The following is a 21363-nucleotide window of genomic DNA, read 5'->3' as shown; positions in this document are numbered from 1 at the left end:
AGTTGTTCAGATATTTCATAAAATCCACAGAATTGCGGATGTGGTGTGAAAGTTTACGCAAACAAGGACTGAGTATCTCTGTCAGGTATTTTGCCAGCAAATATGTAGGACCTCTGATGTTGCTGACAATGTGGTGTAATGGAAGCCCATCTCTGTGGATCTTGGAGAGTCCATAAAGTCTTGGTGCTATAGGTACTTATGGTGAAAATTTCTTGATGACCACATGTAGTCACTCCCACTCCTTGAGAAATACCCTGTCTTGTTCTCCACTGTCTGGGTGGGAACAGCACTGATCCTCCTGTAGGAGCTGTCATTTAGCAGGCTCTGCATCTTCTCAGTGTTGTCCTTGTGGGAGAGAATAACCATGGCACTGCCTTTGTCAGCAGGTAAGATAACAATGTCAGGACACTCTCTCAGGTTCCAAATGGCCACTCCGAATGGCCACCATCTCTTTGCTGGTAATGTTTGACTTCATAGTTTCAGTTCTCATCAGAGGATGAAGAATGTCATGACACACTACTTCTGCTGCTTCAGGCAGTACTCACACATCAGCTGCTCTGCTAAGATGTCGATGTTTGCAACCAGTGTGAACTCAGGGGTAGGGGCAAAATTAAGTCCCCTCTCCAGAACCAAAACCACATCATCACTCAGATACATGTTATATTGAGACAGTCTTGCATGGGGTCTCCAATGACTGTTTGTCAATGAGACGTGAAAATTTTGATGTTTGACAACCTGTATCCTTCCTATGGCCGGAATTGGCTGCCATGCAGGTAAAATGATTGGCCTGCTGTAAATGTAGTTTAACAAATTCATGGGAGTTGTACTCAAGATTTCGGCAAGTGAACTGTACCCTTGCATGTACCAAGGTAAGGCTCACCTGAAGATGACGATTCGCTAAAATATTGTGCCCATTGGACACTAAGGACCAGCAGTACACCCGCGAACTGTCTGATTAAGGGATTTGTAAGTGGACCCTGTCATGTGTGAATTATACTTCCTTAGTATTATTCCAATTAGTCTTGCCCCTGCTATTCCCTTGGTTAGAGTTATGTTATCATTCGACATTAATTTGTTTGGGATACTTCCAAATACTTGGTGACTGTGGGTCATTATAGAGCCTGATTGCCAACTGCATAGTCAAATTATACAAGATCTTTTTGTCTATTTATTCACATTTGATTACATTTATTTACATTCAGAGGCAGCTGCCATTTTTGTACCACATCCAGATCATCTGGATGTCTCGCTGAATTTCCAGAACAATTTCATCTACCTGTACACAACTGTTCCACCTGACAGATGTCATTTGGCAAGTTACTGGCATATACCATGAACAGTAATAGGATGTATCACACCATTTTGAGGTATGTTGGGAATTAATTTCATTTGTGATAATTCCCCATCATTATGAAAGAAGTACCGATTTCTGTTTTCAAGGAAATATTCTGTCAAATCTGTTCAGATATACAACATGCACATATTTCATTTATTACACAATGGTGCAGAACTGTATCAAAGACTTTCTGGAAGCCAGACTGTATGGCATTTAACAAATGACATCTATTTACTGCCTTCTGAGTCTTGTGAATGAACAGAATAAGCTGGGTTGCACATGATCGGTTCTTGTGGAAACGTCGTTAATGAACTCCCACTAGAGAAGTTGTTTGGTCCCTAGAAAGGCACACAAAACACTCCTTAATTGTACAAAATATTAAGTTAAGTGAAATGGATCTCTGCACATCCATCCTGTAAACATTATTATCAACTGTAATTATCTCAGATGTTATCTAATTACATGGTACACTCCATTGTCCCACTAATGAACGATAAATCTTGGCTATAAAAATGATCTGTTATTTCACCCATTCAATCTCTCTCAGTGATAATGATACAAACTTTTATGACTTAAGGAAAGATGAAAATATACGAATTTGAAGTATAGGACACTAGTCTGAAAATGACTACAGCAAATGTTATAAGTGCAAGTGAGAAAACATCAAATTTTCTGTAGGTCTAATGACAATGATAAAAGCCAGGTAGGCACGTTGTTGTTATAATTTGACAGGTGATACTTTCACAACAATTGAACAGTTGTTCAAGGTGTTGTGCTCCAGCTTCTATGTAAGAATGCCATGATTGTAGAGAGTGTTATTGCACCAGTTTTAACGATTCAAGTGTTGTTCAAGCAATGTTACCAGCACTGACAATTTAAGCTGGAAATACACTTCTGTCTTCTCACGTGCCTCTTAGCCAAGACATTTCATATGAGTCTACATGTTGACATGAAGTGGTAACAAATGAGATGAATGAAATGGGCACAAAACCGAATGCCCTTTTTCTATCTACTGTGCTAGCTCAGGGTGGACAGCCTCTATGCTGACAGGGTTGAGTAGTGGCAGAGGGTCATTGTCAAGATTTTGGCCTTGGTAACACATGAAAATACCATCAATAGTCAAAAATTTTGTTCAGACTCAAGGTAAACATGCTCAGATACCTATCTGTGTTAAAGTGCCACTTTCAGGCTGAAGAGGGGCACTGACCCTGGATCAAATTCACCCAGCAGATTAAAGATGAGGGTCAGTGTACAAGCCAGCCTGGATGTGGTTTTCAGGTGGTTACCCAAATCCCACTAGGTGAATACCAGGATGGTAGCTAAGTCCCACCTAAGTTATATGAGGTCTGTCTAAAAAGTATCCGACCTTTGATTTTCCCACACAAAATAGGGACGATAGAGTGGCACCAATGAACACAGTAAAGGAAGAGTCCTTAATGCACATGCATGAATTTTGGCACCACTTTCCAACATGTCAGTCACTGCCTATCAGTCACTGAGCAAGGTGCTACACAATGTCCTTAACGGATTACTGATTCGCTCAAGATGACTGAATGTGCTGAGCAAAGATACTGCATCAAATTTTGTCAAAAGATTGCTGATTCTCAAAGCAAAACAATTCGTAAGATTCAGCAGGTGTTTGGAGAAGATGCGATGGGTGTAACACAAATCAAGGAGTGGTTCAACCAATTCAAAAATGGCCGCACATCAGTGGAGATTGACCAGCATTCTGGCAGGACCCAAACTGCTTGGAGTGCAGTTGTTGTTGAGAGGATGCAAAATTTGGTGATGGCAGATCATCGTTTGACCATGCGGGAGATTGTCTAAGAGGTTGGAGTGAGTAAAGATTCTGCACATGCAAATTTGCATGACGATTTAAATATGCACTGAGTGGCTGTGAAATTCATGACCAAGTTGTTGTCACCGGAACAAAAAGACCTCCGTTTTGATGTTGCACAGGATCTTCTGGACACCACCAACACTGATCCTGGATTTATGAACACCGTGATAACTGGAGATGAGTCATGGGTGTATGGGTATGACCCAGAAACAAAAAGACGGTCATCGCAATGGAGGCATATGGAGTATCCAAGGTTGAAGAAAGTGCGGCAGGTGCGAAGCAAAATCAAGGTGATGCTGACTGTCTTCTTTGATGTCAGTGGAATTTTGAATCACAAATACACACTGGAAGGACAAACAGCGACAAAGGAGCACTATCAAGACATTCTCTGGCGACTCTTGTGACGCAGTACGGCGCAAAAGACCAGACATGTGGACAGTGAAAAACTGGCAACTGTATCACGACAACGCCCCCGCACATTCATCCCACTTGATCTAATATTTCATGGCCAAACATGGAGTTACAGCCATTTGACAACCTCCCTACCCTCCAGACACGGCTCTTTGCGACTTCTGGTTGTTTCCAAAATTGACGATGCCACTGAAAGGATCCCATTTTGAGAGTAGAGAAGAGATAATGCGGAACACGATGATGGAACTAAAGTCCATTCCAAAAGAAGACTTCCAGAGGTGTTTCCAGCAGTGGAAGGATTGGTGGGCAAAGTGAGAGCAAGCACAAGGGGCCTACTTTGAAGGGGATTAGGATCCCAATACCGTCAGGTATTCAAAATATTTTTTGTGGCCAAAGATCGGATACTTTTTAGACAGGCCTCGTACAATTCACAAACATTTAGAATATTCTGCTCACTTAACATGAATAACACTACACAGAGCCAGTTGGGATATACATGTTCCATCCTGGGGGGAAGGGGGGGGGGGGGGGGAGAGAAGATGGCAACCCCTATTACAATGCCAAGTCTGTTAATATGCATGCTGACACTACACTGACGTGGGAAAAAGGCACCAGGTAAAGAAGAAGAAGGTACAATACTCAATACTCGCAGCACTGCTTCGCAGCAACCACATCTTCTTTGGCATGAGGAGAGGATAGCATGTGGAGGACCACTGAGGCCAGCAGGCAGCCAGAGGGTAGCTATGATGTGAGCGACCGGAGGAAAGCTGAGGGCTGGAATTCATGCAGTGGCTATGAATGGCATGTCTGCTAACAACAGGGCATGCCAACAGTGCAATCGTCCACTGTAATTCTTGCGGGTGATTTCAGTCCTCAAAAGTGCATATTGGCTTTGAAAGGCACTTGGATAACTGACAGGCATAGAAGGAAGGGAAAGCTGCGGCACTGTCCTGGTATCATACAGCTGCCATCCAGGATAGAAGTCTGCTGTGGCCAGAGTGAGCTGGAAGGCAGCTCACCCGTGGGAGGGGGGAGGGGGAGGGGGCGGGCACCAAGTCCAAGGGGGTGTTCTCAGAGCCTGCAGTTGGACCAGTGATGGTGAAGTGGGCCTTCACACTCCGGCTCACATGACAGCTGCTTGCAGAACCATTACCGTCACCTGGCATAACCCTCTCTTTGTGATTGCTGCAAGACTGGAATACCTTCAGCTACAAATGACGGGTATTTATACTGGTTAGTAGCTCACTTGTTGTACTGATGTACATCTTCTAAATAAGGACAGAATAACAAGCCCATCATTCGAAGGTTTGCTAACCGACCCGGTGGTCTTACAAAGGCCTTGTTCTTTTACTGCAGCTTCAGTATTGTAATGTTCAAACCAACTCACTTGATAACACACAGGCAGGCCACCTCCTGCATCTGCGATGATGATGTTTTGGCTCACACCAGCTTCCAAGCCTTCTTGCCACTGCTGTGGCAGAGCAGCTGTGTCCATAGCAACACCCAAAAATTGTGGATGTGCTACACTACTTTTAACAGGACATCTGAAGTAGATATAAATAAGCAAGAAGAGCAAAGTCAATTGTGGCACGATTTTGTTTCAGTCGCATGCAGGTAGAAAAATCAGTCTAGAATCCAGTCTTCACATCCGTTTCTACATATTACCTATATTGTTGCCAACTGTGTACATAATAAATATTTTTATTATATTGTAGAAAATATGATACATAAACTTCCTGGCAGAATTACACCACAACATGTTCAGCTCAGTAGTTTTAGACTCAGTCATGTTCTGAGAATAGCTCCTTGTTTGAAATTTGTAATCTGTCCTTCTAAATCAGCCATGAAAGTTTATATCAATAATCAATATCAATAATCATGGAAATAAACTCTAGTATTCAACAGTACCACAACAAAATGACTCTTCTTCTAAAATGAGTTGAGTTATTTCGAATTTTGCGGCGCTTATTTCTGTAGCTCCTTATTTGCACCCTGTAACGTCCCATTTTGATTTTACTTAAGTATACACCTCAAGTACTTTTGCTTGTGTCCTTGTTGTGACAGGAATTTCAGCACTGAAGCAGTCTCTGTACTCTTATGTTGTCAGGATCTTCCAGGAGTTATCAGAAATTTGTGCGGTTGGGATATTCAAACACATAAAAGTGTCCATAATTAAAGTGACAGTTTAAAAACAATGTAGAAAGAGGGGCACTGCTCATAATGACATTGTTATAATGTCAAGTTTAACACATATATTTCAGAACGACACAACACATATAAGTCACAAGACATGTGCACACGACAAGCAAGACATGTGCACACGTTAGCATTCGCATGAGCACTGAGTCCCAGTCTAGCGGCCGCTGCTCGGCTGGTCACTTAGGTGGCGCAGCTGCTGCATGGCTGGCAGACAGCGCTGCACGTAGAGGACGCGCGTAATTGCGCGGCGGCGCTTTGAATGATCGGCAACTCACAACACTTTTCCCCCCTTTGAAATTGTTGCACTGGTCTTGATGGAGGTGTCCCGGAGATGGCTAACGTCCATAGGCGTTGTTTGACTCGCCGTAAAGTCTCGAGGAGGAGGCTTCCCATACGAATGGAAGTGTCCCCGATGATAACGGGTCGAGATGACAGGAGACGTAGGGGTCGAATCTGCTGGGGCCCCATGCACCAATCTGCCCATTGCGGCAGGAACTGCAGGCCTTCTTGGGGAAAATAGCATACTATCACAAGTTTTTACCGTCTGCGGCTTCGGTGGCTCAGCCGTTGCATCGCCTGTTGCATAATTTAACCCTTTTGCTGCTGTGGATATGTATATATCTACTGCTCTGTCATTCCCCAGGTGCTGTGGACACATACAGGCACACAACTTGCATTTTCCTACAGTGCTATTGATGTCTGACCTGCTGACTTCTCATTGTTGCGGACAGATTACTTCCATATATCAGGAATAAAAAAGTTTTGTGCAATTATCATACAATGTAAGTGCCTCTTCGCAGGCCCCATTTTGATATCTTGAACCATTTATTAAATATGATGATTGTTATGATCACTTGATTTGTGATGCATGCAGTCATCCATCAGATATAAACATCAGTAGCTTGAGGATGAAATGAGATATTATTATACTCGCAATTTTAAATAAAATTTCAGTATCTTACCTACATTTCACTCACTGCAATGTGTGAGCTAAAATCAACCATACACAAAGTTTACACAATGCATTTTTACCTCTGCAAACTTTTTAAAATATTGTGCAATGATTTGCTTAATACAATGCAGCACAGTAACTATGATGTACAATGAAAATAAATTTAGTCCTTTATGGAGCAAAGATATCAGAGTGTAAGATAAACAAAAATTGGAGGCATAAGCAATGGGTTGTTCCGAACCGTCAGAAAAACGGCGCGCAAGGAATGCACCGAACCCATATTGAGAGGCGTCTGTGGCAAGAACAAGATGTTGGCCAGGTTGATAAGTAGCCAGGCACAGGGCCTGTTTCAGCATAGTCTTCAATTTCTGGAAAGCCGCTTCGCATGACGCGGCCCAGTGAAAAGGCACGTTTTTATGCAACAGGCGATGCAACGGCTGAGCCACTGAAGCCGCAGACGGTAAAAACTTGTGATAGTATGCTATTTTCCCCAAGAAGGCCTGCAGTTCCTTAACAGATGTAGGGCGAGGAAGGGCATCAATCGCAGCAACAGTTTGCTGAAGCGGATGAATACCATCCCGAGAGAGTTGAAACCCCAAGTACGTGATAGATGCCTGAAAAAATTGTGATTTCTGAAGATTACACTTAAGGCCGGCAGTCTGTAAGACATGAAAAAGTGTGCGGAGATTTTGAAGATGTTCTTCAGTGGTGGAGCCAGTGACACTAATGTCGTCCATGTAATTGATACACCCAGGGACAGGGAGCAATAATTGTTCCAAGAATCGCTGAAAGAGAGCAGGGGCGCTAGCAACCTCGAAAGGGAAGTGTTGGTATTGATAGAGGCCGAAAGGCGTGTTAAGGACCAGAAACTGCCGGGAAGTAGCGTCGAGGGGAAGTTGATGATAAGCTTCTGACAGGTCAATTTTAGAAAAATACTGGCCTCCAGCAAGTTTAGTGAACAGTTCTTCAGGACGGGGCATAGGGTAAGTGTCGATGAGGCATTGAGCATTTACAGTGGCTTTGAAATCGCCACAGAGACGAATATCACCATTTGGCTTAGCAACGACAACGACAGGAGAGGACCACTCACTGGAAGTGACAGGAAGCAATACCCCTGAAGTAGTGAGACGATCCAACTCCCGTTTTACCCGATCACGAAGGGCCACACGAATGGGCCAAGCCCGAAAAAACTTAGGCCGAGCAGTGGGTTTGAGCATGATATGAGCTTCAAAGTCGTTTGCATGGCCTAACCCAGGAGAATAAAGGGACGAAAATGCCGTCGACAAGGAATCCAGTTGAGCATAAGGAATAGCATCAGAGACAATATTGACAGAGAATATTGACAGAGAATATTGACAGAGAACCCAAAAACGCGAAAGGCATCGAAACCAAAAAGATTTTCTGCATTGCTCTGGTTGACCACAAATACGGGAACAGTGCGAACGACGGATTTGTAAGATACCTCAGCATTAAACTGTCCCAAGAGAGAAATCTTCTGTTTATCGTACATCCGTAATTGATGAGTGACAGGTGACAGGAGTGGAGAACCTAACTGAAGATACGTCTGAGAATTAATTATAGTGGCAGCAGAACCGGTATCCACTTGCATGCGAACATCTCAACCAAGGATTTGGACAGTGAGGAATAATTTCCCTGAAAGGGAAGAAGTGCAATTGACAGACAACACAGAATCAGAATCAGCGTCATGTTCATGAACATCATGTATGCGGTTGGATTTGCAAACGGAAGACACATGACCTTTCTTTTTGCAATTGTGACACACAGCCCAATGTTGGGGACAACCCTCTCATGAATGTTTCATAAAACACCACGGACATGAAAGAAGTTGCTGGGGGTTTTGCTGCAGTTTCTTAGCGGGTTGTTTACAGCTAGGGCGAGGCTGTGTGTGGGAGTGCACTGCGGTCATGTCAGCCTGTGGCGACGTGCCGCACGTGTTGTCAACAGTGCACAGAGGTTGTATTTCCCCGTCATCACCCCCGCCTCTATCTGCGCCCCAGCGGCGCGAGAAATTTCAAAAGACTGCGCAATGGAGAGAACTTCATCTAGAGTCGGATTCGCCAACTGAAGGGCACGTTGCCGAACTTCTTTGTCGGGCGCCAACCGGATAATAGCATCCCGTACCATGGAATCGGCATAGGATTCTTTGTGAACGTCAGTAACAAATTGACACTTTTGACTGAGGCCGTGAAGTTCAGCAGCCCAAGCATGATAGGATTGATGTGGCTGTTTTTGACAACGATAAAAGGAAACACGAGAGGCTACCACATGCGTTTGCTTTTGAAAATAGACAGACAGAAGTGAGCACATTTCAGCAAAGGACAAAGACGATCCTACAAAGGAGCCAATTGTGACAACAACCGATACATTTGAGGTGAAATCCAGGAAAGAAACAGAGACTTACATGGTTGTTCGTCCGGGACATGAAATGCCAAGAAGTGCTGTCGAAGATGTTTTTCATAATCAGACCAGTCTTCCGCCGTCTTGTCGTAAGGAGGAAAAGGAGGTATAGCCAACGACGACAAATGCCCCGCATTTGACGCCGCGACGAAATCGCGAATCGCCGCTGTTAGAAGTGTTTGCTGTTCAAGGATATTTTGCAATAGTTGCTCAACAGTAGCCATGGAACCCTGTGGGTCAACGGTGAAAAGGAAAAATCCACTACCTCGTCGCCAATTGTTATAACGTCAAGTTTAACACATATATTTCAGAATGACACAACACATATAAGTCACAGAGTAAGTTGACAAGCAAGACATGTGTACACGTTAGCATTCGCATGAGCATTGAGTCCCAGTCTAGTGGCCACTGCTCGGCTGGCCGCTTAGGTGGCGCAGCTGCTGCATGGCTGGCAGACAGCACTGCATGTAGAGGACGCGTGTAATTGCGCGGCGGCGCTTTGAATGATCGGCGAGTCACAACAGACATCAAATTTGAACAGCACGTTACTGACATAGTGGGAAATGTCAGGGAGCAAAACACAATTGTGTGTCATTGGCTGTAACATACAATCTTGCCTCCTGTCAGTGAGAGGAATTCGAACAGTAACCACTATATTAGGGAAGTTTTGGAACCCATGATGTTGCCCCTCCTGCAGGCAACTCCACAAACTATATTTCAGTAGGACCATGCTCATCTACATGTGACAAGAAATGAGCAAACCTTCTTCAAGGAATGACAGCTACCAGTACCTCCCTGACCTACATGTCTGCTTGACACGTTGTCTATGGAACATATCTCAGATATGGTCAGATGAAATTTGTTCATTCTGGTCCTCCTCCAATCACTGTTGATGCTCTGTGGATACACCTACAAATTGTATGGCACTGTGTTCCCCAGCAGCATATCCACGTCCTTTTTGATTCCATACCATGACGTCTAGAGGCTTTAACTGTAATACTGGCAGCTTCCCACCTTACTTAGTTCTGATGGTCAATCTGCATGTATAGTTCTGTAATTATTATCATTTGTTTATTATCATGTCCCTAACTTGTGGCACACATTTCATTGTATTCACATGCCTTCTTCTTGCAGCTACAATTTTCACAAACAGTAGAGTACATTAATTCCAATCACACAAGATTCTTCATCCTAGCCTCCTATTCTAAACACGTATCATTCAGTCTACAGATGGCAGGTTTAAATTCTTCTATTGCTATGGCATGATCACAGAACTTACACATATTTTCCATTTTCCAGCCAGGTTATCTTGTATTTGGACAATACATAAACATTAAAATGTTTGTTATGGCAGTAAATAAACCATCAGAATTGGTGTCCAGTCTATCTTGTGATACATATTTAACATGGGACTGTTATTTATTCCTGGTTTCAGACAACTTTCTGTTCCAAGCATTGCATATGTGTTATAACCATTACTGAGTGACTTTAATTTTGGAACCCTACTCTGATCACTTCTGCAGTTAACTAGTATCCAGTATCAAGATTCTTTTGCTAAACTGAAATAACATTTTGTGACATCTTTAACAACTACTGGTGACTGTTCATGCCCCAGTGGATGACCAGACCAAACAGCTCATCCAGTATGCAGAGGTATCTTAGCAGACCTCATGTGCACGCCACAAGTACTGCGCTAAGCTAAAAGTTACTTTCCAAGTGTAGTGTACACCTGTCGTATGAAGGGAAACACTACTGTACTCTGAACAGGTCTTGCGGGAGGCATGCGCGCAATAGTCCCTACAATCACACTATCCTCTGTGCCCTTGGTGGCTCAGATGGATAGAGCATCTGCCATGTAAGCAGGAGATCCCAGGTTTGGGTCCTGGTCAGGGTGCACATTTTCACCTGTCCCTGTTGATATATATATATATATATACGTCCGTCAGCAGCTGAAGGTATTAATATATAATTCTAATTTCGTTCTAGATGGCTGCAGGTCATCAATGGTGTCTGTTCTTTCAAACATATCCAAAAGAACAGACACCATATCCATATGAGTAATACAATCGACAAAACATGCTGAAGAAAGGTAAGGGACCTGCCTCAGTATTTTAACTTCCAAAGAAAACATGCAAAGTGGATGACTACATTTATATCTGAACAAATAACACGACATTAAAATATCCTATCAGGAGACATATCCCAACTTTGAGTTTCAAAGCAGTTGCTACACCACATACATCACAACACAATAAAACTCACTTAGTGCCAGGAAATACTGTCAATCCACAACAACAATATACTTATTTATTAGTACAAATTTCTTGGTATTTTCTGGAAAACTGTTATACACCTTAAGTCTGATACAAAGCCTGCCTGATCAAACACTTTACCTATGAATCTTTTTTCCTTTTTAAAATCCATAACAGTTCAAGATACTGGACCGGTAAAATATACTCCATTTATATTGTAATTTTCTATTACAGAATTTGATGAGAAACTTATGAAATCACTATAATAAATGTTGAGATTTGTATAGCAACACGAAAGAGTCAATTAACAATGAAATGAACCTAAAGATTAATAACATTTTTATCTCTCTCTCGAGTACAATCTGTATCAGCTTGGACAATTACTACACTTTTTTTAATTTTTTACTTTTGTATTTTCTAATAGTGTAACTTTGGGAGCTCAAAATTATAATTGAGCATAATCAGTTTACACAAGATCCTTTGTTAGTTTGGCTGATTGCAAGTGGAATCTAATTATCAAAATAAAGTTTTAATTTCGCTACAAGAAGCATTGACAATGTTTAATCAAAACTGTAAAATAATATTGCATCACAAATGCTGCCAAACAGGAATCAAATATTTTAGAAATAGAAAATAAGAATAGATTCTCTCTAAATCTAATCTTCAAGTAGAGAGGCTATACATTCAAGTAGAGAGGCTATACATGTCTTGCATTAAATATAATACTTTATTTCTTAAATTTGTAATCAGGAGTGTCATTCACAAACAATATGCTATTGACACAAAAATTAATACAATTAGTAACATTACAATGAAAAATTAGATTACTTCTTACCTCTTTTGCAAATACCTCTCTGTTGCTGCAGGTCAAATTACCACCCAGACCACGTACAAGGCAAAGGGCATATTCTGATTTACTAGTAACACCTGCTAAGTGAGACAAACCATTTTTTACCAACCCTATTAGTGAAAAGGGAACTACAGCTTCACCATTTTGTAACACCCACTGTATACCTGTAATGGAGGAAAGAAATTTACATTCAGATGCCTCAAACTGAAAATTAAAAGTTATTTAAATATTTATATTTTTTACTTTAATGTCATAACTATCACTTTCATAAAAAAATAATAAAATGCACAAACTAACATAAAAAGTGACAAAATGTACATGTGTGAAACATAAAGAGCACACACCACCATGTAGTTCTTAAACAAGAAGTTTCTTTTCCTGTAGGAGAACAGGTATGAATAATCCTACTGGATCTTCTGTTAAACTACATCTTACACTATGATTTTTACTCTGGATCCAATGTTGAATGATGTACGACATGTTTCCGATATTGCAAAGTAAATAAGAACTACCGAGAGAACACTGAGCAGAAAAATTGAACTGGAAAGGGTTAAGGGCCAAAAAGTTTGCGAACTAACTGAAGAACAGTAAGAAAAGTTTGCCCAGAATCCCCCTCATGACAGCTTCTACTTCTGTCTGAGGAGCTTGATCCCTCACAAAAGTACATCCTTTCAGAGGTGAGGGGGATAAGTACTCCCTCTTGGGTCATCCAATTCACATGAAAATATGTATCAGATGGAACAAGGGGGGGGCCAAAACAAAAGAATTCGCCCAACCCAAGGTATGATGCAATCCCTGCTGAAGGTGTGTGCCACATGTGACAAAGCATAGTAAACGGAGCATCACAGACACCATGTGAACTCTGGGGCTCTGCTGGTATAGACTGATGTGTCACCTGTAGTGTCCTGGGACCAAATGAATAACACAGTGGGAAACACACACATACACACACCCTGTGGAACTTGATGTTCAAACACCTCAAACAGTCAAATATTGGGCACTTAGCCAATGGAAACTGTTTCTGCGTGAGCATTGGGGGAGGGACCATTTCACTGGGTGGAAAGTGTTGCTGAGAAACTGGATCAGATCAATATTAAGGCTATGACTTGGGCACAGAGGAGGAAACTTCTTAGAGAACAAAGAGACATGGAAGGAAAGAAAAGGCTTCCTAAGAACAAATGGAGGGAGCTAAAAGGTCTTGAACCTAAGATCCCCAACAAAGACTGACTCAAAGTGAAGAGGGTAAACAGAACTCTTCTACTGCTAACAGAGGTAGTAACAGAATGAGCAAAGAGTCTGGTACTTTCAATTCACAGGTGAAAAACATCCAGCAAAGCTAACACAGGCAACTAGGAACCAAACCCATAGTACTGCATTTTGTTTTTTTTTGGTAGCAGTTATTCAACAAGGCTATGCTCTTGTTAGCACCTTTTCTCAGTGGGACGAGTTAGTCCAGATGACCCTTTTTCAAAAAATTGGGGAAGACACTAGTCAAGGGCTCAAACTCAGGAGGGTCCATCTGGATAAGGATGCTCTGATCTTTGTTTGTGAGGGGGTGGGGACAGTTGAGTGGCTGAAGGAGATTGTGCCCAAGATATATTCATGGGATGAGGCAAAGCTGCTGGTCAACACAACAAAGACCACTAATATATCAGTCTGTGTGCCAAAACTACTCAAAGGTATTCCCCCAGAGACTTTGTTAGAAAAATTATGGGTTCAGAATCAGAAAGTCTAAACAGAGGACCACTCATCAGAAGCTTGGAACTGTTGGTCAACCCCTTGTGGTGGAAGTTGGAGACAAAATCGTGAAGGCAATGTGAAGGTTCTCACAGGTTCCTGCGAGGGTGATCAAAGACAATGATGGCATTAAATTGTTGGCGAGAAGTGTTGCAGATAAACCTGCAGCAAATTAAGGGGGCAACCACCACCTTGAGTCACCTTCTGGGAACACAGGAGGACTACATTGCCTTGATCCAAGAATCCTCCATGTAAAAAGGGGTTATATCAGACCTTGGAGGAACTGGAGGTATGTTGAAGCTGATTTATGCCAGGAATCTAAAACCCCTCAGAACAAGCATTTATTTTAAAAATGGAATTTCATTTATGTCAATGATGAACTTCTGTTCCAAGGACTTAGTGACCATCAGAATGAAATATGTAAGAAGGGGCTACAAGGAAAGTAGTATTGGTCTCAGTATACCTTCCTAATGAGGGCAGTGCTCAACCCATCACAGGAAATTATGAGACTGATAGACAACTGCTTGTAGCTGAACTGGCAACTGCTAGTTGGTTGTGATGCCAATGCCCACAGCCTCATGTGAGGAAGTAGCAACATCAACAGCAGATGTGGGTACCTACTTTAATACCTATTTTAGAGTAAACTACAGATTGTGAATAGGGGTAAGGATAAGGAACCTACCTTCAGGAGTATAAGAAATAAGAAGTAATCAACATAACGTACACCATGGGTTTTCGGAGTTCTATGAAGACAAGACTGGGATTCATATAGAGAACACATAAATTCATGTTTATCTGAAGTTAAAAATTCAACAAGAAATCCAGTAGACTTAGAGGAAACTGCAGATGAAGTAACACCTGTCACTGTGACATCATATTTGGAAAACGTTCATGAAGAACCAGCAATTGCAGATTGGTTGTGATGCCAATGCCCACAACTTTACACAAGAAAGTAGTGACATCAACAGCAAAGCTGAGTACCTACTTTAATACCTATTGGAGGGTAACCTAGAGATCTTGAATAGGGGTACAGAACTTACCTTCAGAAATGTACCTTAGTTGAATAAAATCTGGAATTGCAACGAGAGCAATCACGAAGCCTGTTTAACTTTGTAAGAACAAAGTAACATGGGTAAAATATCAAGTGGGCCTTTACTAAATACAATCTGTATGGTAACCAAGTGAAACAGTCATCCTGGAAGCCATTCAGGGAAGAGGTGAAAGATACAGCTGCCAGAGCCACTTCCCAATATCCTCACTAGGATACCAACACATCCATGAGGCACTCTGAGGAGGGAGGATAGTTATTATACTAGATCATTGTATGAGAGAAGTCATTCCTAATGCTTGGAGGACAGTGAAGATTGTTGTCAGTCTGAATCCCATGAAAACTGATCATACCATGACTAATGAGATGAGTTCAATCAGTCTACCCTCCTTTCTTCTAACGGCATTAGAGAAACTGGTTAATATACTCATTAGGGAAAGGAGGTTAACTGAAGTTCCTCTTTGTGAAAACCAGCATGTGTATCAACCAGGCAAATCATTCAAAACAGCACTTCACAAACTTGTTGGGAAGGCAAAAAAAGCACTACACTTTCAGAAAATGGTGCTCTGCATCTTCTTAGATACTGAGAGGACTTTCAGCAACACAACCTTTGAATCCATAGCTCAAGCTGCAGAAGTGCATAGCGTAAAGACCACTATAAACCAGTGGATGCAGTTTGCTAAGACAATTTTTGCCAAGGATATGCAGATGCTTTAGTCATAGCAATAGTACTGTACTGTACTGTTAGAACACTGGCACTATAAACTCTGAACATCGTGTATAACTAGTGTCAGAAACAGGATCTATGGCAGCAGTTTACAGACTTGTTAGGCTGCAAACCTGTCGCTACAATTACGTAAGGGATGCATAATTAGTTCACATCATTTGTTTCACAAATATTCAGTTTATTTAACAAATGAGGAACCAGGTTCCAAAAACTGCCTTATCCACCTTTGGTCAGAACTGACTTGGCAGTGACTTCTGAATCTACTCCATCCTGTCCAACATCCAGTTAATGCATGATGTTCCAAACCGTGTCATATCCCATTAATTTTAAATGTTAAATACCCACATCTGTTGCAAACAATGTCATACCCACATTTTTTTTTGCCTGTTGGTTCCAAAACTCACATTGTTAATGTTGTTTCCATTTTTGCTGCTGTGGATATGTATATATCTACTGCTCTGTCATTCCCGAGGTGCTGTGGACACATACAGGCACACAACTTGCATTTTCCTACAGTGCTATTGATGTCTGTATGTGTCCTGACCTGCCGACTTCTCATTGTTGCGGGCAGATTACTTCCATATATCAGGAATAAAAAAGTTTTCTGTAATTATCATACAATGTAAGTGCCTCTTCGCAGGCCCCATTTTGATATCTTGAACCATTTATTAAATATGATGATTGTTATGATCACTTGATTTGTGATGCATGCAGTCATCCATCAGATATAAACATCAGTAGCTTGAGGATGAAATGAGATATTATTATACTCGCAATTTTAAATAAAATTTCAGTATCTTACCTACATTTCACTCACTGCAATGTGTGAGCTAAAATCAACCATACACAAAGTTTACACAATGCATTTTTACCTCTGCAAACTTTTTAAATATTGTGCAATGATTTGCTTAATACAATGCAGCACAGTAACTATGATGTACAATGAAAATAAATTTAGTCCTTTATGGAGCAAAGATATCAGAGTGTAAGATAAACAAAACTCAATTTCTTTTGCCTAATAGTTTTCTTAAAATTGGATGATAAGTATTTCGTAACAGCCAGCAAGTCCACATGAACAGAACTGGGAACATTGCATGCAACCACATGTTGGATCTAAAAATCAATATCTCGAGAATGAAACAAGATGTCCTTCAGCTTTCAATTTAAAGTAAAATTTTAATGTCTTACCTACATCAAATTTTTTCACCTTATTGTTTTCTTAAAGTCAGGTGATGGGTATTTCATATTGGTCAGAATGAAGTCTCTTAACACAAGCACCAACCAACATTTGGCAAACAAAAGCTGCATCCCAGCCCCTCAGAATGCAAAGAGTACATCTGTAGCAGCGAAAGGGTTAAAATATGATTCTGTAATGTTTGTTATCCATCAACATCAAGTTTATGATAAGAACTGAAGTGCTATTTGAAACTAAAACAACATCAAGATGAGGTCATCGTTCAAGACACTATTTAACAACAACCAGTATGAAAACATGAGAAAGAAGGCAGCAGGAATATTGTGCCTGTTGTAAGGAGTACTGTTATCTTAATGTATCAATATTCTACTCCTTACTTATAGCTGCCTTCTGGAATGTTTGGAGAAGAGCAAGCTTTTCTATGAGGGTGCATTGTCCTGCCATATAATGACAACAATGGCCCAGTCCTAGCGATCACATGCAGTCCTGGTGTGTGCAGAAGAGTTGGTGATGAGCTTCTGTAAGGAGTGGCCACATGCTTCTGCACCATGGATAAGTAATGGGCAAAATTTTGTAGATATGGAATTAATAATTAAACATGTTAGTTCAGTTTACAGAAAGGAAGTAGTTCAGTAATTCAGTTATTTCCCAGAAAGGTGCACAGCGTTAGCTGAGAGATTTATGGTTGAGATATAGTGTTTGAGAATCAGTAATTGTCATGAAGAAACATATTGTTAGTAGAATTTAAGAGAAAGTGCTTCCATGGTCAATGATTATCTGTTTAATTAATGTGGAAATGTAGCAATGGTTGCTTCAGTGAATGTGAAACAAACATAACTGTTAAAGGAGACTGGAGCACAAGCATTATTAGGGAAGTGTGTTCATGCTAAGTGACAGTTTTTCATTCTTCAATAAAATAACTTTGATATTTAAAAAATGTAAGAGACATATATTCATATTTGGCATGTGATCGGGTTGATTTCGTAATGAAAGGTGATTCTATGTAAAAACTCCTACACTTGAGTGTGATAGTCCGACAGCCACAAAAATAAACAAAAGTCAAGACATTAATGAGAGAGACAATGAGCTTTAAAGCATGAAGTACTTCCTGAAAGTGAGTTCAATAAGCAGTAATTAAACATTGATTCAGGTATGGCAGGAAACCTTCCCTTCTGTTCTAGGCATCAAGAAAGACAGGATTCAAAACCAATGCAAACAACAGTTATTGACTGGTGCATCTCCTAGAGGAAAAGGAGGGGGAGGCACACAGTCAAAGAAGTTCTGGGAAAGAAGAGAAGTTGTTAAGAAATTTACTGATAAACTGTAGCCCGTTGATTCACACTATTATAGGCACAAATCTAATAAGAAATACCTTTCTTCTGATCTTAGTGTAAGGGAGCTTTGGAAGACCTACAGTTAATCAATTGTTTGAAACTTCAACAACAAACAGAGAAAGAAGAAATGAAGATAAAATACTATTTTTGGCAAATATTTGTGACCAAATATAAGTTTTAAGTCTCCCGGAACTGGTTTGTCTCAGTGTGTCTGTGACGGGAAAGAAGAGTAAAGATTTCAACTGTTTCTCATGAAGACAAAAAAATTTTAGTTAGAAAACTGAGAGTGTATGCTGTTATAAGCTAAGGTATTTGTAAAGTTAATATAAACTGAGGATTCTAAGGCTGAGAAGTTTTCTTTTGACTGCCAGAAGAACATGATACTAACAAAACTTCATGATTAAGCAGCATATTATGCTACACAACTGTGTCCTTATAAGGACACAGTTTGTATGTAAGGTAAGTATGTATGGTAGTTTGATGGCACCTAAAACAAGAAAAATTTGACAGTCTTAACTTGGGTAATACAGGAGTAGCTTTAATAATGAATAGGAAAATAGAAGTGCGGGTAAGCTACTACAAACAGCATAGTGAACGCATTATTGTGGCCAAGATAGACATGAAGCCCATGCCTACTACAGTAGTACAAGTTTATATGCAAACTACACTTCTGGAAATGGAAAAAAGAACACATTGACACCGGTGTGTCAGACCCACCATACTTGCTCCGGACACTGCGAGAGGGCTGTACAAGCAATGATCACACGCACGGCACAGCGGACACACCAGGAACCGCGGTGTTGGCCGTCGAATGGCGCTAGCTGCGCAGCATTTGTGCACCGCCGCCGTCAGTGTCAGCCAGTTTGCTGTGGCATACGGAGCTCCATCGCAGTCTTTAACACTGGTAGCATGCCGCGACAGTGTGGACGTGAACCGTATGTGCAGTTGACGGACTTTGAGCGAGGGCGTATAGTGGGCATGCGGGAGGCCGGGTGGACGTATCGCCGAATTGCTCAACACGTGGGGCGTGAGGTCTCCACAGTACATCGATGTTGTCGCCAGTGGTCGGCGGAAGGTGCACGTGCCCGTCGACCTGGGACCGGACCGCAGCGACGCACGGATGCACGCCAAGACCGTAGGATCCTACGCAGTGCCGTAGGGGACCGCACCGCCACTTCCCAGCAAATTAGGGACACTGTTGCTCCTGGGGTATCGGCGAGGACCATTCGCAACCGTCTCCATGAAGCTGGGCTACGGTCCCGCACACCGTTAGGCCGTCTTCCGCTCACGCCCCAACATCGTGCAGCCCGCCTCCAGTGGTGTCGCGACAGGCGTGAATGGAGGGACGAATGGAGACGTGTCGTCTTCAGCGATGAGAGTCGCTTCTGCCTTGGTGCCAATGATGGTCGTATGCGTGTTTGGCGCCGTGCAGGTGAGCGCCACAATCAGGACTGCATACGACCGAGGCACACAGGGCCAACACCCGGCATCATGGTGTGGGGAGCGATCTCCTACACTGGCCGTACACCACTGGTGATCATCGAGGGAACACTGAATAGTGCACGGTACATCCAAACCGTCATCGAACCCATCGTTCTACCATTCCTAGACCGGCAAGGGAACTTGCTGTTCCAACAGGACAATGCACGTCCGCATGTATCCCGTGCCACCCAACGTGCTCTAGAAGGTGTAAGTCAACTACCCTGGCCAGCAAGATCTCCGGATCTGTCCCCCATTGAGCATGTTTGGGACTGGATGAAGCGTCGTTCTCACGCGGTCTGCACGTCCAGCACGAACGCTGGTCCAACTGAGGCGCCAGGTGGAAATGGCATGGCAAGCCGTTCCACAGGACTACATCCAGCATCTCTACGATCGTCTCCATGGGAGAATAGCAGCCTGCATTGCTGCGAAAGGTGGATATACACTGTACTAGTGCCGACATTGTGCATGCTCTGTTGCCTGTGTCTATGTGCCTGTGGTTCTGTCAGTGTGATCATGTGATGTATTTGACCCCAGGAATGTGTCAATAAAGTTTCCCCTTCCTGGGACAATGAATTCACGGTGTTCTTATTTCAATTTCCAGGAGTGTAGCTCTGCAGATGATGAAGAAATTGATGAAATGTATGATGAGATAAAAGAAATTATTCAAGTAGCGAAGGGAGACAAAAATTTAATAGTCATGGGTGACCGAAATTCGAGAGAAGGAAAAGGAAGAGAAGGAAACGTAGTAGGTGAATATGGATTGGGGCTAAGAAATGAAAGAGGAAGCCGCCTGGTAGAATTTTTCACAGAGCTTAACTTAATCATAACAAACACTTGGTTCAAGAATCATAAAAGAAGGTTGTATACATGGAAGAATACTGAAGATACTAGAAGGTTTCAGATAGATTATATAATGGTAAGACAGAGATTTAGGAACCAGGTTTTAAATTGTAAGACATTTCCAGGGGCAGATGTGGACTCTGACTACAATCTATTGGTTATGAACTGTAGATTAAAACTGAAGAAACTGCAAAAAGGTGGGAATTTAAGTAGATGGGACCTGGATAAACTGACTAAACCAGAGGTTGTACAGAGTTTCAGGGAGAGCATAAGGGAACAATTGACAGGAATAGGGGAAAGAAATACAGTAGACGAAGAATGGGTAGCTTTGAGGAATGAAATAGTGAAGGCAGCAGAGGATCAACTAGGTAAAAAGACGAGGGCTAGTATAAACGCTTGGGTAATGGAAGAGATACTGAATTTAATTGATGAAATGAGAAAATACAAATATGCAGTAAATGAAGCAGGCAAAAAGGAATACAAATGTCTCAAAAATGAGATCAACAGGAAGTGCAAAATGGCTAAGCAGGTATGGCTAGAGGACAAATGTAAGGATGTAGAGGCTTATCTCACTAGGGGTAAGATAGATACTGCCTACAGGAAAATTAAAGAGACCTTTGGAGAAAAGAGAACTACTTGCAGGAATATCAAGAGCTCAGATGGAAACCCAGTTGTAAGCAAAGAAGGGAAACCAGAAAGGTGGAAGGAGTATATAGAGGGGCGATGTTCTTGAGGACAATAT

The 21363-nt window shown here is 41.8% G+C and overlaps 1 protein-coding gene across 1 annotated transcript in view; it reads right to left on the bottom strand.

Annotated features, from left to right (window-relative positions):
- LOC126161972 (cytoplasmic dynein 2 heavy chain 1) overlaps positions 1-21363 on the bottom strand; it is a 778966-nt gene that overhangs the window by 386361 nt on the left and 371242 nt on the right. The window contains 1 exon segment of the mRNA XM_049918163.1: positions 12244-12422. Within this exon segment, the coding sequence (XP_049774120.1) occupies positions 12244-12422 (179 nt within the window).

This window comes from Schistocerca cancellata, chromosome 2, assembly GCF_023864275.1.
Source record: "Schistocerca cancellata isolate TAMUIC-IGC-003103 chromosome 2, iqSchCanc2.1, whole genome shotgun sequence".
Taxonomy (NCBI): domain Eukaryota; kingdom Metazoa; phylum Arthropoda; class Insecta; order Orthoptera; family Acrididae; genus Schistocerca; species Schistocerca cancellata.
The sequence above is the reverse complement of the archived record's forward strand: the minus strand, read 5'-3'. Positions and strand labels throughout refer to the sequence as shown.